Source organism: Carettochelys insculpta, chromosome 8 (assembly GCF_033958435.1).
Source record: "Carettochelys insculpta isolate YL-2023 chromosome 8, ASM3395843v1, whole genome shotgun sequence".
NCBI classification, from domain to species: domain Eukaryota; kingdom Metazoa; phylum Chordata; order Testudines; family Carettochelyidae; genus Carettochelys; species Carettochelys insculpta.
Window position 1 is genome coordinate 65,494,082 of NC_134144.1, and position 25,139 is coordinate 65,519,220.

The window sequence follows — 25,139 nt, forward strand, 5'->3', positions numbered from 1 at the left end:
TCAGCTCTGAAGGCCCAGAATCCTGGGTAGCTGCCCCCAGCTGAGTTAGCCCTGCTGCCCTACCAACACACACTCGCAGCCAGGAACAGAGAGCCAAGGGTCCAGGGAGCTGGTGGGTCCCTGACAGGAAGCTGCACAGACCTGAGAGCCCTGGATCCCAATCCCCTACGCTGCCTGTCTACAGCTGGTGGAAGCGCTCCTAGTGAGAGCACACAGTGCTGACAGAAGTGGGGTAGTGTGGATGTCAGCCACTGCAGTAGCTATTCTCGTGGCTGTAAATTAACCTAATGCAGGTCAATTTAGGGTGGTAGTGTAGACATGCCCTTCGATACCTTTACCCTTTCTGCCCCAGATTACCTGGTGATGTTTCTCCAAAGCCTCCATGATAAAATTGCAGTGTACAAGGTGGAACTGAAACACAGTGAAATACAGTTTAAAAAATACCCAAGAGCAAATCTGAAAAAAAATATATTTTGAATACTGTTAATGTAACAAACGCAGGGCGAAGTAAAAACATTCGAGACTCCCACATGGTTTCATATGGAGCTCTGTAAACACCTAAGAGCAGAATGTAGCACCAGATATTTTAATGGATTTTACATCCCAATAAAAAAGCACTTGCATAGCTGCCTGATCATTCAGCCATGAGAAAAAGACACATGCAGTGCATTAACTGAAATGACTGTCTCCATATTATGTAACTCAGGCAGACTGCTGCTTCCACTCCTTGCCTCCACATTGACTTCCTATGAAAGCCTCTCCCATTGTTCAGGAAATCAAGGCTGGAAAAGGTCTCAAAGGAGCAAACTCTCATAACTTTATTCCCACTAGTTTCTCTATTCTAGCAATCATGATTTCAAGAAAAAAGCACAGTGGGACAACTATTCCTCTGATTTACCTCAGTGCAATCTCACTGAAGGTAAGAGGGTTTATTTTTAGGAATGAGATGAGCAGGGGTTGGCTCCCATCTGTTGTCATTCGACCTGAACAAGTTCTCCATTATCTTCCTTTCAAACAATCTGATAATCAAGTCCTGCGAGGAGCCATCTTGGCTTCTACATTGTGGCTACCGTGCATAGCTGACCATACTCCCCTTTGTTTTTTCCCATCATTTGTAGACACTCTGAATTGCTTTGTAACTTGTTTGAATGCAGGAGTGAGAAAATATCAAGCAGTCTAGTCTAGTCTTCATTTTTATATCGCGCTTGTCACCGTGTGGCGTATTTCCTTAGAGGAAATCTCCAGTCTGATTGGTTGGGTTCTTATACCCAGTGAGACAAGTCTTCCTAGTTACACCAGGACAACCCTCTTGATTTCACTGGGTTGCACATTCTTCCTTCCTTTCTTTCCTTCTTCCTCCTCTTCCTTCTCCTCCTCCTCCTTTTTTCTTGAGCATGCATAGAACATCATGGAACCATTGTAAATATGTTTAATGCTTCATATAAGCTAAATACAATGAAAAACAAATGTTATTCTTGTGGCTGAAGCCCGGCAATCATTCCTCCTTCTCACTCTCTCACCACTCTTCAAATTCTTGTTTTTCTGGCCCAAAGTGCAACATGACATCACTCAGAAAGTCCTCCTTACTTTTCCATGGACTCTTTCTAATCCTGCCCAGCCATTCAGTCAATGATAACCAGCAAGGAGGCTGGGCTGCTAGGGTCAGATCTGTAAGGCCAAAATGCGACATTTTGCTGAAGCACTATTGTGTGCAACACAGAGAGCACTCAATCAGGGTTTTAAAAGACAGCCACTGTTCACGTAGCTGTCACTGATTGGCTGATCCTAGGCAAGCACACATGGGTCACAGGCCCCCCCAAATGGTGACTAACCACAGGAGCAGGGGAATTCGATGTTCTGGGACAGTACTGTGCACTGGTCTTAGGGAGAGCTAGCACTGTAATGGGACATTAAAATCACTATGACTGTCCCCACACTTTCCACAGCAGGTGTTTTGTTAGGGGAGAGATCTCACTGCCGAGGGTGAGCAGGGAATCAAGGGAGGGTCTGCTCCAACACTGTGGCTCCCACCCTGGCGCTTATGAGGCTGGCCTGTGTGCAGCTATAGTCACTCTCCCTCTGTGGTGGCCGAGTGGCCCAGGAACATTACCCTGAATGGGGTAGGAACAGAGAAGCTCTGCCAAAGAACCTGTGGCAATGGACTGTCCAGATCGCCATGTGACTCTTGTGGAGGGTCCGAGGCAGATTCTGTGAAGTGAGGGTGTCCACTGACATCCTATTTCACTGCTCTGCCTAGGGGCGCATCACACAGACACAGGGCGGCCTTCTGCAAAACCCTCCCTGCAAACTCAGCACACAGAAACAAGCTGGCCTTATGCAACCCTCCAGTGCTAAAATCGAAGCTTCTTACCAGGAGCCTCCTCCACTGTCTCTGCTTCGCCACACTGATTGCCATGAGTAACTAGCCTTCTCAGGGGCAGGGAAGAGCTCCTGGCTGCAAGCATCTCTGAACACCAAGTTGCCCTCTGCTTCTCGGTCCTGCTTCCCCCTCACACCACCACATCACCCCATCCACCATTTCCTCCTGGCTTGGTTCCTCTCTCGCCTGGCCTGAGCCAGCAAAGTATCTACAGAGTCCTCCAGAGTGGAGGTGGGGTTGCCACGGAGTATCATGTCCAGCTCTTTGTAAAGCTGAACTCTTGTGGGCGCAGCACCAGAGCGGCAGTTTTTCTCCCACGCCTTGTGGTTGGAGTTCTGCAGCTCTGTCCTTGTGACCCTGAGCTGCAATGTGTCCCAGTCATGGCCTCCTTTCATTATTAAGCATGTCAATAGATATCATAATTCCTGCGCCTGGAGCGCAGCTGGGTCTCCTCAGCTTCCTCTCCCTGCGTGTTGATGAAGTCCATCACGTCGGTGTTGCACCGTGCAGGGGATCACCTGGTGCGTGGGCCAGCCACGGTCACCTGGACAGATGTGCTCCAAGCACTCCACCCATCCCTAAGCAAACAGCAAGGGGACTGTCAAACTTCCCAAGGAATTTGATGGGCAGGGCTGATGACTGGGCCCCTTAGGGCAGGGCAGTAGAGGTCAAACTGGTGAACAGAGCATTGTGGGACATCTCCAGAGGACAGCTGCAATGCTGTAGTAGAGAAGGGTGACTACACCGGTGTCCCAGCACTTTAGCCCCTGCACTGGATGCTGTATGCCTCTCATTGGGGTGGCTTTTTACAGTGTTGCAGCCACGCAGCTCCTGCGCATTAAGTGAGTTGGCAGTGTGAACACCTTGGGAATTACAGCAGAGAGCTGTTTTACTCTGCAGAAACTTGCTGGCGTAGACATGCACCCTAAGACCATTCGCCTTTCTTCTTACAGCTACGACTCCGTAGTAATTGCAACAATGGTTCTCAAAGTTGGCCTTATTTCAAATGGCTCTTGAGATTCGAAACAGGAATAGCAATCTGCTTGTCATATATCTGACAAACCATTTATTGCTTTCTCAGAATAATCATCATCTGCCATCAACTTCAAGTAAACTTGGTTTATAAAGCAAGCAAGGAGATTAGGATGATTTGAAGCACTAGAGCAACAGGCACTCGGACAAATCCATGTAATACAACTGGCAGATGTTCCCAGTACGTGCTTTTTTCGATGGTAGTATCTTTCAAAAATGAAGGCAAATGAAGGCTGGAGTGAGGGCTAAGCCGGGGGGAGGGGCAGAGGTGGGTGGCTTAGGGCAGAGGGTTTGTGAGGTCTCAAGGCAGAGAGAGAGGTGTGGAAGTTAGGGCAGGGCTCTCAGGACAGGGGGCTGGTAGGTAGGGGGATTATCGAGGGCCATCCATGGCGGTGAGAATGGTGATGCTCTAGCAGCACTTCCTGCCAGGAGGCCTGAGCAGTGCCCCCCAGCCAGCAGCTCCTCTTGAGGGGACCGGGGCTGCACTCCCTGTCGAGTGACTCCTGGGAGGGAGGGATCCATGGTTGTGTGCTTGTTGGCGGGGGGATGAGGCTCTGCAGGTTGGCTCAGGACTCCAGCTGACCCGCATGGCCAGCAGCCTGAGGAAGAGGGACATCACTCCAGTGGCGCTTGCAGTTTCTCCAGGCATCTTTGCTTGGGGTAGTGGCTGTTCTGTACTGCAGCCTCTTGGGGACGGGACAGTGCTCTGCAGGCTGACCCTGACCTCCAGCTGCCCCCCAGCCCTTCACTGGGGCAGCACTTTGGGAGCTACCCACAACCTCCAGCATCCCCCTCCATCTTGCTGCCTGTTTGGTGGGGCACTCCAGGGGCCAGCCAGGCTCCAGAGGTGGCTCTCCAACCTCCAGGACCCTCTGCAGCCTTCAGGCTGTTGCGGGACCAGGCTCTGGGGGCTGCCTGTCCCTTCTGCAGACCCTCCTCATGGCCTGTAGAGGAGTTCTTGCACAAACATAGCACAGACAGACTCTAAAATATACATACAGATTCTGGAACAAAGGCCTCAGTGCAATGGTTAGCTTCCTTCGTTAATAGCTGTTGGCTTGGTTTTGTGTGCCAGCAGGGCTATGTGTGGGTTAATATGCCTCAGTTTCTATATGGTGGATTACTGTAGTCTTATAGCAGTAATCAGATTTTATTACTTTATGGTTGCAATTAGACTGTGAAATAGTGTAGTCCCCTCTGGAAAGCAGTGGAAGTGCTAGCACTGGGGACATTTAAGACGAGACTTAACAAAGCATTAGATAAGACACTGTCTAGAACAATCCTTCGTTAGTGAATACATTGTAATTCAAGCCTTAACATATTCCTGATTCTTTGTAGGCAGGGCGAGAAGATTTGTGCCCCAAAGAGGGTCCATTTCATCACCTTAATTCTACAACTGTCCTTCACCAGCTGTACTTGCCATTTTTTGTAGTGACCTGTCAGCTAACAAGGCTTAGTCCTGGGGCTTGGGATTGGCTCGGGCCTCACTGGGTCCACGCCCTGGTTCAGGATGGGGGTAACAAACAAACAGCAGTTCAGGTGAGGGTCACTGGGTCAGATCCTGCTGCAGAGTGGGGCAACTAACAAAAGAAGTTCACAATGGTTAGGCCTCTGTGCAAGGCAGTGGGCTGACAAACCCAGGCATGTTCCTAGAACAGCAAGAGAGGGAAACTGCCATGCACCGGTTAGGAGTGCCAGGAGGAGCGCTGGCCCACCCACTCCACTACACCCTGGCCCAGGGCCCTACTAGTGGCAGAGCAGTCTGCCACCATGGTCAGTGGGGATCCACACTGCGACGCACTGTCCCAGCTATTCCTGGGTGACTTCCCGACACCTCCCACTTAGAGCTCACACCTCACAGTGACGCAAGTTGGGTTTTTCTGTGCTGGGGTGGAGTGGGATCTCCGTCCTTGGGTGTAGCTCCTCTTCAGTGAGGTCTGGTGGCCCAGGCCAGCATTCGGCCTCCTGCAGGGCTATCCTGCCCTCCCAGCCTGGGAGAACAGGTGCGTCATCTGCATTTTTTGGTGGATGGCCGCAACTGGGCTTCTGGCTGGGTCTTTATAGATAGCCCCGCCCTCTGCCTTCCTTTCAGGTAAGGGTTCGGGGCTAGGTTCTGCTCTCTAGGCTTCAGGGAGGGGTTCTTCCCCTTCTTGGTCAGTGAGCAGCCACTGCTCTCTATATGACCATTACTGACTCAGCTGTCAAACAACCACCAGATTGATCTGGGTGACTTTACATAGAGGAGATAAAGCCTTATTTTTTTCACAGGTATGGGTTGAACATCTCTAGTCTGGCACCCTGGGGACCTAACCAGTGCTGAACAAGAGGATTTGCTGGACCATGGGAGGTCAATATTGTCTAGCAACTTTACCAATATTCCCACTGCTGACTGGGCACTTAAAAGACATTTAGGGATAAAGTAGAGCTAAATAACAGCACAGAATGCTGAGAGCCAGGACTCATGGCTGTAAACAAACTTTATGAGACCACAGGAAACTTGCCCACACCCATGATAAATGGTTGTCCATCCAACTAAAATAATGCCAGATTATGGATGTTGCTAGATGACAGTGTCGGACTAGAGAGGTTCAACCTGTATTGGGCCCTCACAAGTCCTATTTTTTAAAATTTCTCAGCTAAGCACTATTATTTAAGGAACTTGTTACTTCCAATGGTCAGAGTTTGAAGGTGGTAATCTTCAGAAAAGAGCGCAAGACTACTTTTTGTTCACAGAACTTTACTATTATTTATTAAGTGTTGACCATGTTGTTTCAATGACACCTATAAAAATCAGCTCAGCGGTGAGAGATTGTGGGGCAGTTGAGGAAAGCAAATTATTATTTTAACTTTCAGATCATTTGGAACCATCAGGTTGTGCAACTGGTGGCCTCTGTAACCAGGTGTTCTCATATGTGGTACCCTTGTTTCCCCATTGTTTGTCATGTTCAGTGCATCTTATTTCAAAGAATATTACACATTTCTGAGGGCTCGTTTACACTTACTCGGCGATAAACCCTCTGGAGATTGATCTCCCACGGGTCAATTTAGCGGGTCTAGTAGATCGCTAAATCAATTGCTGATTGCACTCCTGCTAACTCTGATACTCCATGAGGTCACAAGGAGTAAGGGAAGTTGACAGAAGTGTTTTCTCCCATCAACCATCTGCTGTGGGGATGCTGCAGAAATTCATATTCAGGTACATTGACTCCATCAAGGCTATTCACATAGCTGAAGTTGTGTATCTTAAGTCAGCTTTCTTCCAAAGTGTAGATTTGGCCTGCGTTGCCCTGACACGATGCAAATAACCATGGGGAAAAGCTTATGAATAAATATTCTGATTGAATTCTAGTTCTGTGACCAATGATTTTTAAATATATGACAATTCTCATTCTGAGGAGCCTTCAATCAATTAGCTTACTGCATTTACTGATTAGTATCAAGGTCTAGATCTTGAGCATATAAGACCCAGTGTTTCAATGTGCTGGGCAGCAGTTGTATTAAAATCAAGTTGAGGGAGTTGAGCAGCCTTCAGGTAGTTTTGCAACCCTTTGTTGTATTAGATCCACAGCAGGGATGGGTTTTCTTCCCTGTGCTTTGAATTGTCATATGAGTGACTTTTATGTTTTTAATAATAATTAGATGCCTACTTACCAAAGGTTTTGGCTGCAAATTAAGGATTACCTCCTGAGCTGGTGCAAGTCAGCATTGCTTCAGTCACTGCCATCCAAGTGAATGAAGCTACCCTCGCCCTTACCAGCTGAGGATCTTGCCACGTGTTAATAAACATACATTCTGACTCTTTGTAATTGCACAAAAAAGTATGTCATTTTCATGAACAGGAATCCTGCGCAAAGTACACCTGTCCACTGAAAGCAGAATAAAGCCCTGCAGTTTATGGAAAAATTCAAACATTGTTTAAGCTTTTCTGCCAAGAGCTTAGAGAGATTATGTGGGGAGATACCCTAAGACTCTCTCAACTGAATCCTTGAGCAGTATTTTCAGTATACTATTGAAGTGCTTTTGTGCAAATCAGGAGTGTTTTTACAATAATATGTTAGTCTTTTGGAAGTTGCATTTAAAAAATAGCTTACAGGTTCTCTTGCATAATAATTCCATTTTGTGAGCTTTGCTGTATGAAGAACCCATCATTCATACAAAATGGGAGTATTTGAACTGAATAATTTAATTTACTTAGCTAAAGAGATTCCCACTAAATATAATTTTAAGCTGCTTCTATTCAGTAAAAATTCAAGTCACTCTTAAATATTTAACCTCATTAGATGAGAAAAGTCACATAAGAAAAAGTGTGTAATATATTTTTGCTATACCTGCTGTATGCAGTTTTAAGTCTTTCATTTTGGAAAATCCCCTGTAAGTTGAACTACAAGCATAGAAGTTTTCTCATTAATCATTTCAGGTGGTTGAAGCAAGCTTTAGTGTTTAAACAAAAATCTGAATTAATCCAATTTTATTTTTAATGTTTTAAATGGGCTTGCCAGAAAAAAGGTCTGTTTGCTTGTGCAAACCAGGTAATTGCACATATAAACTGGCAGCTAGGAATAACTGTCAGATCTCTTGTGACCTGCAAATGTTTGTCAGGGGTAAAGTGTGCACGTGTTTTTATGAGAATCACTGCTGTGCCTTTTTGGAAACTGACCTAGTTGTGCTACATTTTTCTACTTTGGTGCCTGAAATTTATGAATTCAGTATCAGTCCATAGTGTCCACATGCAGAGTCAGTAGGAAGAGTGGCTGGTCAGCTGCCATTGAAAATCAAGCCAGTTATTTGGGCTCCTGAGCAGCGTTCCCTCTAAATTTTTCCATCCATGTACCAAATAAATTTTGTGTGCGCCAAGGCAAGTGCGCAGGGGCATCATCCGTAGGAACCCCTGCTGCCAGCTGTGGGCGCTCTGCCAATCAGCTGGGGCGGCATGTGAATCTCTGCTGGGCGGCCAGCCAAGCACGTAGCTTACAGGGAACACTGCTCCTGAGTATGAGGGTGGGGGGAGTTCCCTAAATCCCAAGAGTTCATTCTGACAGTGTGAACTTCATCCTTTACAACCGTGCACCTGGTGGTATTTTTATATTAAGGTTCACCCCTGTCCCATTTGTTGTGTGATAACTATTCATGTTCAGTTGATTTCTGATTTCATTAGGGCCACTAGCTGTGACACCAGACAAGTTATGAACACTTTGTCTATTTGATTAATTAACAGGCTTTTATTTCTAGCACCAAAATTGCTTACAAGTGGAACAGAAACCCTCACCTCCTTTGACAGCTGTAAAACAATTTAAACAAAACCAGTATCTGAGTGGTATTTCAGTCCCTATTTAACCTTAAACCAGAAGCACTTATAGTATTCTTTGGTGTCGTTACCTGGACTTGCTATATGTGTTCTGTGTATTCGGACAATCAAACTTGTTGCTTTCAGTGACCAAAATACATTTTCTCTTGTTCATCCTGCAACGCCTCCACAGCTCAGGGAAAGTGCACAGGATTCTGCTCTTCCTCTCCTATCATGGCCAGATCATTAACTTATTTCCAGTTGCAGGGCCAAACTTTCACTCTCTTTTACATTTGTTCAATGCCACTGTCTCCAGAGTCATTGAACAAGTGTTGTTAAGGGCAGGATTTGGCAGGCAGGGAGCATATGGAGTGGTTCCATGTTACAGCTCAGAACATGGTCTGAGACTGCAGAGCTAGCACAGTATCATTTTACTTGTACATGAAAGACATTTGACCAGGAGTCATACTGAGAGGCAAAAGACAACAATAAGAACAAAACAAAAAACAACCCATGGAATCCTACATCTGTCACCACTGCATTTGCTAGAGAGGTTTAACACAGTGTACGAATTCTGCCTGCCTGGATGGGGACATAACTGCTGTTAATTTCCATAAGACTTGTTCCTAGGTATCTGAAGGCAGATTTTGGTCCAGTCCAGATATAAAACCTATTTCATTGTTATTCTGCTCTATCGGGTATATTAATAAACATTTCAGACTGCAGATAAAGGGATATTTTTCTCTTGGTTCACTTCAAACAACTCTCAGGGCATTTAGATCGCTTATTCAGCAAACCTGAATAACCTGAAGAGAATTTTAAAAATGGCTTGTCAAAATACAAGAAAGTTTCTATCTTCCCATGCATAGAGATACACTTTAGTGTTAGAGGAGAGCATGGAAGGGCTTGAAAAAGACCAGACTTCATTAGTAATGCTTCAATAAGTGGATCCTCAATAAATAGTCTATTAATGTTTTATCTGCTGGTTTTGATTGCTGAAACATCTCTGCCTGCACCAAATACTTGGCATGACAGAGTTCCAAGTATGAGAATTTCGAAAATCCTACTTAAATTCTTCTCCCATCTAAGTTCTGTTGTGTTAGACTAGCTCTGAGAACTTTTGAAAATCCCACCCTAATAAGAGAAATGTCCTTAAGAAAACCAGTAGATTTCAAAACTAGACAAAGGAGAGCAGAGCCTCGTGAGAAGTATTGAGGAAGAAATGGATAACTAAATACATAAGATCTTCCTGTAATTAGAGGCAGACAACATTGGCTAAACTCACACTTAGTGTGTGCTAACAGTGCATTAATAATGGTGGAGTTGCACCTGCCTGCATGTCTGAAGTTTGACCTACGTGTGCGTGCGCAATAGTTTTCCATTGCCTCACTTGTAACAGTAACCTTTTCTTAAAGGCACAACAAATGAAGTGTGGCAAAGGTTAGCTGCAGGGGCAGAAGCCATTTACCTTTATGTTCATATGTTTATCTAGATGTAAAATTGTGTTCTGCCCTATCTCTATGATGAATGATATAAAGACAAAGAACATTGCCTTGGCTTGCAAAGGCTGTCCATCATCATATAACAAATGAACCCTATAAAAGCGCCTGTATGAACTGTCATGCTTCAGAATTCATTGTTGTACCAAAGGTTGTTCTGTTTCTCAACTGATATGTCTCATTTTCCTTTCTTTCAGGGTTTTGAGGATCCCAAGGACAAGTAAGAAAATTCTGCCATAAACATTTTATGTTCCTGTGTTCTTGGGGCTTTCCCCCTCTTGTGAAATTAGCATTTGAGACAGATGCCCAGTTGCCAACAGTGGACATGGGAGTCCCCCGTCTTTTTTTATTCACAAGTGGAGTCACAGTCTGGAGCATGGGAGTGACATTTCCTGTTGGGGCAGCTAATTCACAGGCCACGAGTGCTGAGAAGGAGTCAATGTGTGCTAGATCCAGAACCTGTCCTAGAGAATTATAAATGATGCTGCCACGTACGGCATCCTCTTGCCCCTGGGGTTTCTTGGGCAAAACAGTAGCCACTGTCACCTTCTGTCTTTTTCCTTTCCTTTCTTTTCCTTTCTTGTTCCTCCTCTCCCCTCCCAGTTAAGGAACTTCAAAGGGAACAAGTTCAGTGTATAAGTTAAAGGCAGATGGGAGTGGGGATTGTAACATGGGGGAGTATAGGAAGACATTTCCATAGTTCCAGTACTGAATCAGAAGAACCCCTGAGAAAAGACAATTGTGGCAGAACATTCACTGTGCTTACAGGGGTTTCCATATCAGCTGGTCCATCCAGCAAAGGTCATGTCCGTGCTTAGAGCTTTAGCAGTCATTTAGGGGGAGTGGGAGCTCAGATAAAAGAAACCCAACCAGATAATAAGAGGTGCGAAATGCATTTAGACTTACTCTACTGCCAGTGTCAGTGAAAGACTTTGAAGTGGGTAGTGAAGTAGAGGAGCAGCTGGGCCAGGAAACAAGAGTTAACTTTGTGTAAACTTATACTGGGCTCATGTCCTAAATGAAGCAACTCAAAGAGAAATAACAGACCAGTAGCTGTACTGGGATACTTGGGTTCATATACAGAGAAGTCAGTTGCACCATCTCTGTGTTATTTGTAGATAATGAAAGCTATCCAACTGTGACATCAAACAAATGAATCACTCTATTAGCCACAATAGGCAAGGTCATGTCCTTTACTTATGAGTCACTTACAAATTTATCCAACCCTCACAGGAGTCCTATCAAGTAAGAAGGTAAGTTAGAATAATCATCTCCTCCATTTTGCAAGAGAAAAAGCTAAGGCAGAGAAGTTGCAACTTGCCACGGGGAGATGTTGCCAGAGCTAGCATTTGAACTTCAGAGTTCTGGACTCCCAGTTCTCTGCTAAACTCACTGGGCCATGCTTTTCAATGAATAAAGCAGCCCATCCCATGAAAACTGTTACTGAAACAGGGATGCTTGAAGCCTGCACAGAAAAGTATCATAGGCAATGTTCCCTCTAATCTTTCCCATCTGTATGCAGGTGGGTTTTTTCCATCCATAAGTAGAAAAAGAAAATGTATGTGCAACAAGGCATGCGCAAATGCAAATCACCAATAGAAACAAACCTAGCTGGGGGAGCAGACATACAAGCACACAGCTTACAGAGAACCCAGGTCAGAGGAGAATTATGAGATATGTTGAAGGGACCAGCATTTCAGAATGTTGGGTCCCTCCCTCCACTAAAAAGGGTTGTGACCAAAGTCTTCAGACATGACCAATTATGTTAAATGCCTAAGTTTGTGGTAGTCCAACTTTAAAGGCTTGGTTTGCAGAGACACTGAACACCCACAGGTCTCAGTAAAGCCAGTTGGAGCTGTGCAAGCTTAGATCCTCTGATAATCGGGCCCCTTTAAGGTCTGTCAAACTGAGGCAACCAAAATCACAGTCTACTTCTGAAAACATTGGCCTGTGAGAATGAAGACTAGTTCCGTGAAGTTATTTAGTACTAAACAAACCTCTGTGATAAAAATGCTTTCTCCACCTTCCCCTTCAACATTTCTGATCTTCTCACTTGTTTTCAAAGCATACCAAGAAGAAAATTTACATATAAATGATGTTTTCTCTCAACTATGCTGGGCCATTACGAGAAGGCTATAATAACCATATGTTAACAATAAATTTCCAAAAAGATTATCTGCTTTGGTTAAATTCATATGACAGGTCATTAAAATGAGTAATATTTGCTCTGAATTTTCCCATTTACTCAGGGTCATATATCAGCTTTGCCTTAATTTTTTATTTGCTTGCCACTTTTTTCAATTTGAAGTTGTTCTCAAAAGAATTATTTTCTTGTTCTTTATTCCAGTTAGTCCGTTTTTAAAATCTGCTGGTCTCTTTTATTAAAAAAAAAAAAATCAGGATCATGTTAACTCTGAGGTTTTACCTCTGAATTTTGACCAAGAATAATTAAATCCTAAAATTGCATTGATAGATCTCACTGGAAGTGTTTACAATGAAAGTACCAGTTGAACCTCTCTCGTCTGGAACTCTCTTATCTGGCAACATCTGTAATCCACCATCAGTATAGTTTGCTGGACAGATGCTTACCATGGGTGTGGCCAAATTTCCCATGGTCCCATAAAGTTTGTTTACAGTCACCAGTCCTGGCTCCCAGTGTTTGTTGCTGTTGTTTAGCTGTAATTTACCCCTAAATGTCTTCTAAGAGCCCAGTAAGCTGTGAAAGTGTTGGTAATGCTGCTAGACAATATTGACCTCTCACGATCCGGCAAATTTTCTCATTCAGCACCAGTCAGGTCCTGAGGATGCTGGACTGGAGAAGTTCAACCTGTAGAGGAAGAGCCCAGCAGGAAGGAGTTGTGGGGGGAACCAACCATGCCAGCTGTTTATTCATAAAGCATCTTTTGATGCTGTTGTAGAAGTGAAGAAAAAGGAATGTATTTTACCTGTAGATTTTTGCTGTGAATAAATCTAGCTGCGTGGGAGCTGAACTGAATCAGTTGCTGCTGCCATTTGTAAAATATCTGGTTTTAGGTCAAATTGACACCTTCCCTGGAAATGACAAATGGTTCAGGAAGTATCAGAAGAAGCATGTTTGGGAATTTCTGCTGATACTCCTGTAGTAGGACTAATACAAGCTGTTTCATGCTCTGTGCACTAATTACTCTGTCCCCCATGGAGTCTCGAGTGGGAGGTGTCATTCACTAGGAATCAAAGTTGGCAGGTGTTAATAATTTTCAGCGAGGGGCATTAAAACCATAGCAGGTCTTTCAGAGGGGCCTCCAAATTGAAGCATTTTGATGCAACTAAATGCTTTTGAAAGCCTGAGGAATAATTCTGAAGTCGGTCTGACTTCAAAGGACCCTAACATTCTCTCTTTGCAAAGAGTATCAGCAAAACTTTCTGCACACAGCCTTCATTGCTTGACTCTACCTCTGTCAGAACTATCCCCAGGTCTGAGTCTTCTCAGTGCTTGGCGTCTGAGGCTAGAATTGTACTTCTAAAGGTGATGTGGATGAGTGTCCAAAAGGAACTGCTCTCAGGCAATCAATGCAAGACTAATACACTGGGCTGGGTAACACTGAATCTTAAAACCTTATCCCCAGAGGTGAAATGACCCATAGGTTGTTACTAAGCTGGAACCAGCCAGCTGCAATCAAAAACTACTCAAAGTTTCTTCTCATTTCTGTGTCCTCCCAGGCCATGCTGTTATATGGAACTATGTACCTTGCTAAGGCTCACTGAGACAGCAGTGAGGTTTAACTTTGGATTCTCAAACACAATTATTGCAATTCTCCTATAATAAAGCAATGGCTAAATTTAAATGGCCCAAAGCTAGAAATAACTATCAGGAATTTTTGAATGCCTTCTGTAAATAGGACTAAGTAATTTCCTTGCTCTTTTTGTGAGGCTAGAGAAAAGGTTTGTGAGGACCGAGCAAAAATAAAAATATCTCTGCTTACACTTAAGCAGATGTGGTTTCTTTAAAACAAACATCTAGAAGTAAATTGAATTTCCTTTCCTCTGAGGGGAAATCTAAATTGCATTTCAGAAGTGGAATATTTACCATTTGATGGATTAGATCACTGCGGTGTCCAAAAATAAAAACAGTCCTTCTCCTTTCCCTGACTCTGGTTGAAATGCAAACCTTTGTTATAACAATATTAAGGAACTGAGACATTTGCATTTGCCAGACTGCCTCCTGAATGAATGCTGGGGAGGTAATGCCCATGGCTTGTCTACTTTATATATGTATCACTGTCGTCTTTTGGCTGGAATTTCAGTGATCAATGATGTTTGAAATTGAAGTTGTGGGTTTTGAGCTCTTCTGAAAATCGGCTGTGGCAATGCAAAAGCTAGTGAAAAAGTCTCCTTTCATTCAAGTGGTGTGGGGCATTGGCTTTTGAAGCAAAGGTTCTGATTATGTTGTAGCAGCTGTCATGAAGATCTGAGTAGCCTTGATGTGCATCTTACTCATTCCTACAAAGGTCTGTTGGCCAATGGGTTTGTAACAATGTATCCTATATTCCTGCACTTGCCGGTATTTTATAGCACTCACCAACCCCAGAAAAATCAGCTGGCAATACCATCTTTTATCCTGCCCAGTTGTGTTTTAGGTTTCCTTCTCACCAGTGTCTGACCAATGGTTGATTTTGCTTAATAGGGGCTGCATAATGCCTGGAATTGCAACTGGATTCAGTAATGGCATTGGGGTCTGCCCTAACACAAGTCATAAATACTTGGGCCCCATAGAGAGGGAGCAGGATAGCAAGATTTCAGCTTGAACTTTTAATAAAGGGACAATGTCAAAGTATAAAAATTCTGGCTAAGGTTTTTCAGAAATGAGGAGTGATTTTGGATGCCATCAAATTGTTGGTTTTCATCACAGTTTGAAAATTACCTCCCTATAAGGTCGGAGTACAAGTGGGCATCAGAAAAATTGGGGTATGAAAAAACCTGAGGGACTGTGTTTGTTTGCAAAGTAAGATCTGACTTCATGTTTCCTTTCCACCTTGTGTCGTATTTTTCTCTTAGCTCAAAGGTATAAAGTAGTATCACTTGAATGAGAAAATGATTTGACCCAAGAACCTCTGCATGCCAGGTGGCAGAGGTCCCCGAAGCACATAGGGGAACAGATTTTGCCCTGGAGTTCCCCAAAAGAATGTCATGTAAGGTCTCTATTGAACGCTTGTGTCACACTGGTTGTCCTGACCATTGTGAGATCCATGTACAGAGAGTATGTGAAGATGTGTAGATGCTAAAAATTGTCAGCTCTGTGGTTATACATAGGTCACTCAAAAGTAGCATGTCTTGAGATAAACTTCTCCAGCCAGGGGATGGGAGATACTTGTCTCCGGGAGTGCTGTTGTGTTGAGGAGTCTGTTAGCATTCTAAGGCAAAAGCCAAAGAAGAGAGACTTGAAAAGAAAGTCTAGCTTGAGGTGACTATCAAAAGTCTGTTCTGTTGTTTTGGGAGAGCAAAGAGATGCTTTGGTGTCCTTCACACAGGAAGTAAAACAAGAGCCAGTTCTCAAACAAGGGATCTCAACCAAGCTTGGTTGAAAATGCTGGAGAAAACCTTGGGTGAGATGAGCTTCTTAAGGCAGGAGGATAACTTTTTTGCAGTGCTACAGTTAGTTAAGTTTAGGCTTTAGAATGCATGCTGTGATGTTGTTTTATGTGTAACCATTTGTTACCATCTCTCACAGGCTGTGTCTACACTAGCTCCCTACTTTGAAGGGAGCATGGTAAGTGGTGTGTCGGGAGGTTACTAATGAAGTGCTGCGCTGCATATGCGGCACTTCATTAAGCTAATTCTCCCCCCTCCCCCCCCAGCAACTTCGAAGTTTAACACTTTGTAGTTGCTGCGGGGGAGAATTAGCTTAATGAAGTACTGCATATGCACCGCAGCACTTCATTAGTAATCTCCCAACACCCTACTTACCATGCTCCCTTCGAAGTAGGGAGCTAGTGTAGACACAGCCATGCTGATTTTTATTGGAATGTCTATTCTCTCTTAAGTCCTTTCTTTATTTTCTAATTGCAGTGCAATACTGTGTGTAATATATGAAGCAGGGATCTAATCGGATAACTACAGCACACTGTTTGGGAGCAGATGATCTAGAATTTCTGTGGGTATCCAGTGATTGCATCTGGATACCATGAGAAACCCTTGGAAATGACAACTGTGACTGTGTGATAGTCAACTTCCAAGGCAAAGCCGTCAGCTGGGGTAGCCCAAAGAAGACTGCTTGACTGACTGGCAGGCTGGTTGTGTGGGCAGAAGCAAGACTGTCACCGTGAAGGCAGATAGTGCCTGCAGAAGCGTCACAAGTGGAAAGCTTGAATTTGATATCAATTTTTGCTTTGCCCAGCTGTAACTAACAGGAGTGAGTGAGACAGTGGAGAGTTATGCCCAATACCTTTTATTGTTCCTGACAACACTGCAGATCATCACAACTGGAGAATTTTTCAAGTTCTGAAATTTCAAGATGGGGTCAGGGTAGAACTTGAGAATTGTTGTGATTTTTTTCTCCCGCATTTTTGACCAACTCAGGCAGTAATCTATATGGCAGGAATGAAATACAGGAAAAGAACAAAGCACAAGAATAATAGAATTCCATGTGATTTGAGGGGTTGATGTGTGATACAAAGACACATTTAATGGAAGCAATCACCTTGATAATGGGGAAAGACAGCTATATAAAATATCTTAACTTTGGTGAAGATAGGTGGCCTATGTGTGGCAATGTATCAGACAACTGATAACATTTCACTATGAGATTATCCAGCTACAGTTTGTAATAACTGAGAAGTGATTAACGTTCATGTGACTTTGCTGTGAACTGATTAACTCTTTGGGGCCTCTTTGACAAAAAAGAAAAAAAAATCAAGCTGAGTGCACTTGTAAAGTTCCCATTCTCTTCCACTTTTGTGACCTCCTCAGGCATACGCAAGAAAGCATGAACCCGGAGGATGAGGTGGATGAGTTTCTGGGCCGTGCAATCGATGCCAGAAGTATCGATCGGTTACGTTCAGAGCATGTTCGCAAGTTTCTCTTAACGTTCAGAGAGCCTGACTTAGAGAAGAAGGTAACATTCCCCAATAACTATTCTCTTAGGTGAAAAATGTCTGTTGTAAGTTTTTGGTTGTCCCATTTAATCTTAAGATCCTCTTCCAGCAGCTTGGAGTTATTTTACTTTTTTATTTTCCAATCACCATTTCAGCTCCTCAAGGGAGATCTTAATTTGCACTGTCTCCTCTAAAAGCAGGCACCTGTTGAAGGAAACATTTGATGGAAATGCAACAGGGGGTAGGAATGTATGCTGAACCATTTCCCTCTCACATAAAGCAATGGTGAACTTCAGAGTGAAATTAAGATGTTCTTGTGCCCATTTCTGATCTTTGGAGGATCTGTCTCGGGTCTAGCTCAAACTTACACTCTTTCTGAATGCCACTGCTTTCGTCTACCAATTTTGGAGAGAAAAGGTGAAGCTAATGCACTGGATTTAGGAAATATGGATCTGCCACAGATATCCTGTGAGATCAGGGCAAAGGATTTAATCTCTTTGCACTTCAGTTACCTCACCAGTAAAATGGGGACAATAATTCTCAACAGGGATGCAAGGACAAATTCATTTAAGTTTGGAGGCACTGACATACTGCAATGGTATATAAGGTATAAGTGAATCGGAAGTAAATAGGTTATTTTATACACACACAAACTCTTGGGGAAAATTTAAACTCTGCCTGCCTTTTTTAAATCCTGAACAATGTGTTTGCTTTGATTCTGTGAGCTATCTTTAGGATAAACTTTCATAACAACAATGAAAGGTAAGCCATATTTTAACAAGAGAAGCCATATCTATAAATTTTGTGTTGGTCACCATAGTTAGCAATTTTGTTTGTACTGCCAAAGGAGGCTACAGTGATAGTGATTAATCTAAAGAGTAAGAGGTTTTTGCAGTAATTGCAGCATTTTTCAGTTCTGAGTGGGTCATATCAGAGCTGATCAGAAAGGAAAGCATGTTATTTTCCCCCATTTAATTTTATGATTTTAAGAAAACTAAATGATTCACATATCTTCAGGACTTCCTTGTTTGACAGTTTAGGAATTGAGATTGTTTGTTTGGGCTAAGAATTGCAGTTCTAGAAGTGCAAATGATCTGTTTAGGAACCGGACGCAACTCTTCCATGACCGACACTGACCCGTAATGCAAATGATGAGACCCTGTGGTGGCAAGCTCACGTTTTCATTAGAACCAGCTGAAACTCTGCAAACATTTTTAATGCTGGCAGATACCACCAAAGAATGTTTCCTCACTAGGCTTGAAAGGGGAGAACAAGAAATTGGTGTTTTCACAACAATCTTTCACTTATGACAAAATGCAGTGACTTGTTGATGACACATTACCTTTTAATGCATGAGCAAAAAAAAGTGATGGATTCTATTCTAAAACAAATGTGAAGGGGGAAACCCTTCTCAAGAGGTCTTTGTATTGTATAAGTTGCACCAGTCAGTTCTGTCTTGGCTTTTGGTAGGCCCCAAATCCTTGATGGGTGGGTGAATTTTTCTGCAGAATCCATTGTCCAATTGGCCAACTGCTCCAACTGGATTACAGTTCCCAACAGTCACTGTTACTGCTCATGCTTATAGATTCTTAACAGAGATCATCTCTACCTTGTGCTACATCTTTTAGAGAGACATAGACTCGAAGGGGGTATGGTCAAAGTAAGATCCCAGAAATTTTAGTTTAAACAAGAGATTCTCCTTGTGAGTGTGCCTGAAGATTTATACAGCTGAGCGGGGTCTGAATCTAACACTGAATATACTCAGCTTAGAAGACTTACAAAGCCTTGGCATTGTTTTCCTGTTCGTCCCCACTGGAGGGAGTCCACAATGGAAATGAGTCAATATCTCACAGCTGTGCTTTCTCGTTGGATTTCTCTTTTGATGGACATCATGAAAAGAATGGAATATAAATCCTCTTCCCATCTGCACAGGACCTCTCTACAACATTGAAATCTTTGTGAGGAGTGAGGGAGGAGAAAATGTAGCATAAAGAAAGGGAACATTTTCCCACTTCTCTGGTAATTCTGCAAGCAGTACTTCTTTGGGAACCAAGAGGTGTTGCACCATGGGTTTAGCTGGATGCTAAGAGTGGTTATATGTATTTCCTCTGCTTATCAAAATATTTCACTTCCTGGCAGTACTCCAAGCAAGTGGATGACAGATTTGGCGCCTACGTGGCTTGTGCCTCGCTTGTCTTCCTCTTCATCTGCTTTGTCCAAATCACCATTGTGCCCCAGTGAGTAGCTCTCTATTGCTTTTTCTAGATTCTGGCATTTTTTCACTGTCCTTGAGGCTTTTGTGCAGCCGAGGGAAGCAAAAGTCTTTAAATAATGCATGCCCAAGTGATGCGCAGTGCTTATTGTGTGCATTTGTTTCTAGCAATGGTATATTGTGCATGGCATTGGCGAGCAAGCATTTTCATTAGCCAGGCAGCATGATTTTTTAAAAATATTTACCTCTTATTTGAGAAGTTTGTTTTAGTCTATTTCTAATCCCACAGAAAATAAGATCACTAGCCTACAAAGGGATGTCTTCTGAGGCAACAAAGCCTTTGTAATGCAGGGCTAGAGTGTGCCCAAGTTGAATGCAGCTGAGCAGGTGAGGAAAGGGGAATCAGCAATCCACCCCACACCTCTTGTTCAGCCTAATCGGATCCTGAATTTGAGTATTATTGCAAAGCTCAGCCCTGCTCTATGAGCAAATGAGTGGGGAGGCCAGAGAGTGTGCAGAGCTGTCCAGGAACAAAGAGGGAATTAATCTACATTGTTTTAAGGGCTGCAGTACTTTATTCACTTGTGCCCAGCCAGAAAAGAGAAGCAGTGGGTAGGTACAATGAGCATTTCAGAGTGTTTCAGAGGTATAGTGACTTCTGAACCGGTGCAACATCTTCATGGCCCTGTGCTTAGTCCATTCTCACTCAGTGGATCTTCTCAAAAGAGACAGTGCTTCAGAATTTTCATTTTTATTACAGTAAACCCCCGATTTAGCGGACCCGGATTCAGTGGACTTTGGGAACAACAGATGTTCCAGCCCCCCATTGTTCCCAAAGTCCACTGAATCAGCTCCCCGCAAAGAAAACCCATAAATGCTTGCGACTCGCTGGAGCCGCCAGAGCAGCTGCAGGACTCGCCGTGGCTGGGGCTGCTGAGGAGTTGCCGGGGCCACTGGAGCAGTTGCTGGAGCCGTCATGGCTGGGGCTGCTGCCGTGGCTGCAGGACCCGCCAAGTGCTCCTACCGCCAGGGTTGGGGTGCATACACGGGCAGAAGGCACTTGCATACATGCCCCACGCTTGGTGAGAGGAGCGCATGGTGGCTCTGGCTGCAGGAGCTCCTGTGTCCAGCCCAGGAGGTGGCCCAGGACACGAGGAATCTCCAGCAGCTGCGGCTCTTGCTCGGCAGCTCTGGACACTCACCCATTTTACAGCATTTTGAGCTGGGGATGATGTGAGAGGAAGCTTGGTGGGGGTGGGGAGCGCTATCCGAACACAAGTAAACCCTCACATTTAACGGATTTTCGGCATTAAGGGACACCCCTCCTCCCGATGAGTCCATTAAATCGCGGATTTATTGTAAAGCGAAAAATGAGAACCCATATGTGTTTGCTGGGGACCATAAGAGGCTGAGTAGCAATGCTTTCTCATGAACTGGGCACTTAAAAATAGGAAGTGTTCCTCAGATAATTTTAGAATTGGTCACTTTAATCTCAAGAACAATATCACAGAAGAGTCAGACATGTCCAGTTTATTTTCTTCCTTTCCAAGAAATCAAAAACTTGTTTAAAAAAAACAGATTAATCCCTATCCTTACAACTGCTTTTCACTTCACTCACATCATACTGTTCCTATCAGATTGCATGTTTGGGAGGCCACAAGAAACAATACAGGATTTGATGTTTGAGGTCACTCTTCCTCCAGCAAAAAGAGGACTGCCACTGCTGGAGAAATGAGAGAATCAACAAAGCAGAACAGCAGCAGCGAGAGAGCATATAAAGAGACTGATATGTTTAAGGAAATTAGAGATTGAAAACTGAAATTAGGTCAACCTCTGTCCTTAACTGGTGGCTAACAATCACTAAAGCTGTTCCTTTCACATTTGCCCAGGTTCTGTAAAGATTTGGACCTTAGAGCAGCTGACTTGAGAAGGCTGCCTTGAATTCACACCTTTGTGAGAGAAGCCATTTTAAAAGGATTTGGTTTGCCCGACAAGGTCACTAAGCAGCCCCTGGGTTATTTAATTATAGCTCATTTAACATTTAAAAGAAGAATTGGAAAAAAAAACATCTTGGCCATTGGACATGCTATAGGCTGGCTCTCTTTATTCCTTATTACACAAGAAAATTGAATCAGTTTCATTACAATGTGGCATACGCTCTATGCTTGCCAGTCTTCTCTTCTGAGTAGAAATATTGGATTTTTAGGGATGTTTGGCTTTCCTCAAAAGCATCCATAGGCAGGATACAGGACTTGACACAAAACTGATCTGATCTGTCTGGCAAAAGCTACTGGACTTGACATTTCAGAACCCAGTCTTCATTTGCAGGCATGCTGAAATCTGCATGTATGTTTTCTAGTAGGAAAGTCTCAAATGACTCGGGCTGCTAGATGCCCAAGCCTTTTGAAAATGGGACTTGGACACTTGAAAATTTTACTCTTCCTCAATTTCCTGTCTGCACAATGAATATAACACTGCTTCCCTACCACACAGGGGTGAGAACAAATACATTACAGATTGTGAGGTGCTGAGATACTATAGAAATGGAAAACATATAACTGCTTCAATACTGGAACATTTTTTCCATATATATACAAAAATACTAGCTGACTAGCAAGACTAGGAATGTTGTGTGTTACCTTAGTAACATATCATCTTCAGGGACCCAAACTCATATCTGAGTTGGGTACCAAGTGACCCTGAATTTGATGGATCTGAGGTGCTATACCAGTCTGTAGTGGTCATTTCTCCACACGGAAGAAATAAAATATAAATGGCTAATATCTTCTTAGGAGAGGACTAGAACAGCAGAGGATTTGGAGGTCAGTGGTCAGGTGCATTGGCTGAGCTGTGCAAAAGAAGACTCACTTCCCAGCACATCAATAACCTTGATTTCACAATCATTAAATTCATCTCAGAATTAGAACCCAAAACACAAATACCTGCTAGCTGCAAATGATGATGTATATAATTTTGCAAGAATATAGTGGTAAGGAAAGGGTAGTGTCCCCATTGCATAGGAGTAGTTAAATTCTTTACTGTCCTGTGAATAGCTTGGCATGTCTGTAGACTGATTTGGTTTCTGGAGTAAACAAAGCTTCATGGTTCATCTTTGGACCAGATCTATGTTGCCATCACATTTTTACTCATTTTTCTAATATTCTTAATTGCATGATGGTTGTCTTTCCTGAAGACAGCAATTGACCAGCAGCTGCAGCCATGTGTAGGTGTCTCACCATCAAATACTTTCACAAAGTATCCACCAAATCTGAATCTTGAGCCAAAATAGCAATGATCATTTGAGATAATAAAGGGGAAATGCCTTAATAAATGACTTGGCAGCTCAAACAATGAACTAGCAAGGATGGTTACCTCTGTTGATGTAAGAACATGGAAACCTGCTGTCTTTGGCCTGTTTAGTCTTCATTCATTGCACAATATAACCTCATTGCTAATTTAAAGGTGGTAAAATGTTGGGTTGAGAGGAGACCTGTCTGTTTTCTGCAGAGATCAGAACTTACTGCTGCTTTATTCATTTATTTATTCTTGGCCATCTTTGTTCTTAAGCTTGGGTGGGAAAACACTAAAAGTGGCAGGGCAGAGATGCTTTACATGAGAAACCCAGCTAAGCCTGGGTACCTTTGTGACTTTGTTGGATGTGGGTTCTTCCTCTGAGCTTTCCTGCTTACCCAGGTTCCTGAGTCCTCCAAAGAGGATGCAGATGAAGGATGGGGGTGGGCTCAAAAGTGTGACATAGAATATGTCTTCACTTCTATTTCATGTGCACTTAGCTGGAGAGGCCTCAATTCTGAAGCACAACAAGCTTCTCTTCAAGGGAATCTGGTATCTGTTGCCAGCCTGGGGGCTGACCATGGTAACAAATTATTCTGTCACCTCTCCTAGCACATGAAACATTCTCAGGCTCTCTGCTGCCACCCCAGCAGGATGGTGATTCTGATAAAAGATGCAGCATTCTCTGCTCTCTCCAGATGGTGTGGGTAATATGTGGGGAGTAGGAGTTGTCTCCCTATTCAAAGCACCTTCTAGGGCATGCTCCCATCCTCACGAGTAGGAGAGGCTACCACGTGTCATAGTTTGTACAGATGTGCTCCGCCTTAAAAGCAAAGCGACAGCTGTTCTACATGGTGTCAATTCTTAAAAATCCCTTTCTGGTTTCAGCTCTACATTTATGTTGGGTTTTTACCTGACCTGTTTTTTGATCCTGACCACAGTGGTGTTTGTTACAGTCATTTACTCCTGCGTAAAGGTGAGTAATGAGATTTCTCTGTACTGTCCTTTGCTTGCCCGTTAGCCCAGCCAGTTTGTTTCTTAAGCTCATATGTAACATCATTTTATTCCCACACCATTCCCCCCATGTAGATGCACTTAACATACTACAGTGATAAGGTGGCACCTTAAGGAGGCGTAATAAGGGACGAGAGCTGAGGAAACGTTCTAAGTCAGCCATAAAAATGTTAGCATAGCATGGGGCCATGCGGGTGCCCATAGCACTGCCACGGATCTGGAGGTATAATTGGTCCCCAGATCGGAAATAGTTGTGGATGAGGACAAAGTTACACTGATGAGAGTTATTAGAGAAGACACCTCAGATAAGACAGAATGATCTGAGGTTGTGTTGTGCTAGGATTAGCCTAAATATCCACAGTCAGACGTATATCAGCTGCTCCCCCTTTGGATCTGCATATCAATTAAGTCCCCTGCAGGCACTGTCATTTGGACATTAAAAGAACAAAGTTCCCAGTGTTGAACCAAGAACTGGCCCTGTGCTTCTTCCCCCTAAGCTTCCCGCAGAGCCACAGAGTATCCCCTGCTGGACACGCTTGGTGTGCGAGGCAGATAATCACAAGGGTACCATCAGTGAAGTATGTCTCGAAGGAAAATAAAAGCATAAATATTTCGAGCTTTTGCAGCCTGTCTCAGATGAGCATAAGAAAGAATCAGTTAACGATCTCCTTTCCGTAACCAGTGGTGGATAAGCAAACCATTGTAAAACAAGTGTTAAGTATGCTTAGCCTGCATAATAAAACTCTGGTCTGTGCTGCTGGGAAGGCACTGTGCGGTGATGTTTGTGTGCTAGAATTTTGGTGTGACGTCTGTTGTGTCTGATGTTTTGTGGATGCTCCCATTCATAAAGCCTCTGAAAGTTCAGATCTGGACGTCAGAGAACTTCTACGCATCATGGCTCAGACTCCACTTTGTTCTGAACAGGCTAAAATGAAATAGCTGAACAGCACAAAAAAACCAAGCAGTCCTGCGGCACCCGAAAGACTAACAATTTTGTTTATTAGGTCATGAGCATTAATAAAGAAAAATAATAAATAAAGCTTGATAAATAAAATAATATAACCTTAGGAAATAAAGCTTTGAATAATAATAAATTTAATAATAAATAAAATTGTTAGTCTTTAAGGTGCTGAAGGGCTAGTTGTTTTTTTTTGTAAAGCTATAGACCAACACACCTATTACCCCTCTGAGACTATTTAGCACAACAGAATCTTTTTCTTTTCTTTTCTTTTTTTTTTCCTGGAAAAGAAACACTTTGCCTGACACTACCTGATTGTTTGCAGCTCTTTAATTGTGGATGCTATTCATCTTACCTCACTAAGGGAGGCACTCTTGGCAGCTTCATACAGTTGCCTAC

General features: G+C 43.4%; 1 protein-coding gene across 1 annotated transcript in view; it reads left to right on the forward strand.

Moving 5' to 3' along the window:
- The window catches only part of ADCY5 (adenylate cyclase 5), a 316,815-nt gene that overhangs the window by 260,173 nt on the left and 31,503 nt on the right, over nucleotides 1-25,139 (forward strand). The window contains exons 9-12 of the mRNA XM_075001015.1: nucleotides 10,393-10,415; nucleotides 17,141-17,285; nucleotides 19,405-19,502; nucleotides 23,657-23,744. Coding sequence (XP_074857116.1) covers nucleotides 10,393-10,415; nucleotides 17,141-17,285; nucleotides 19,405-19,502; nucleotides 23,657-23,744 — 354 coding nt within the window. The remainder of the gene's footprint in view (nucleotides 1-10,392; nucleotides 10,416-17,140; nucleotides 17,286-19,404; nucleotides 19,503-23,656; nucleotides 23,745-25,139) is intronic.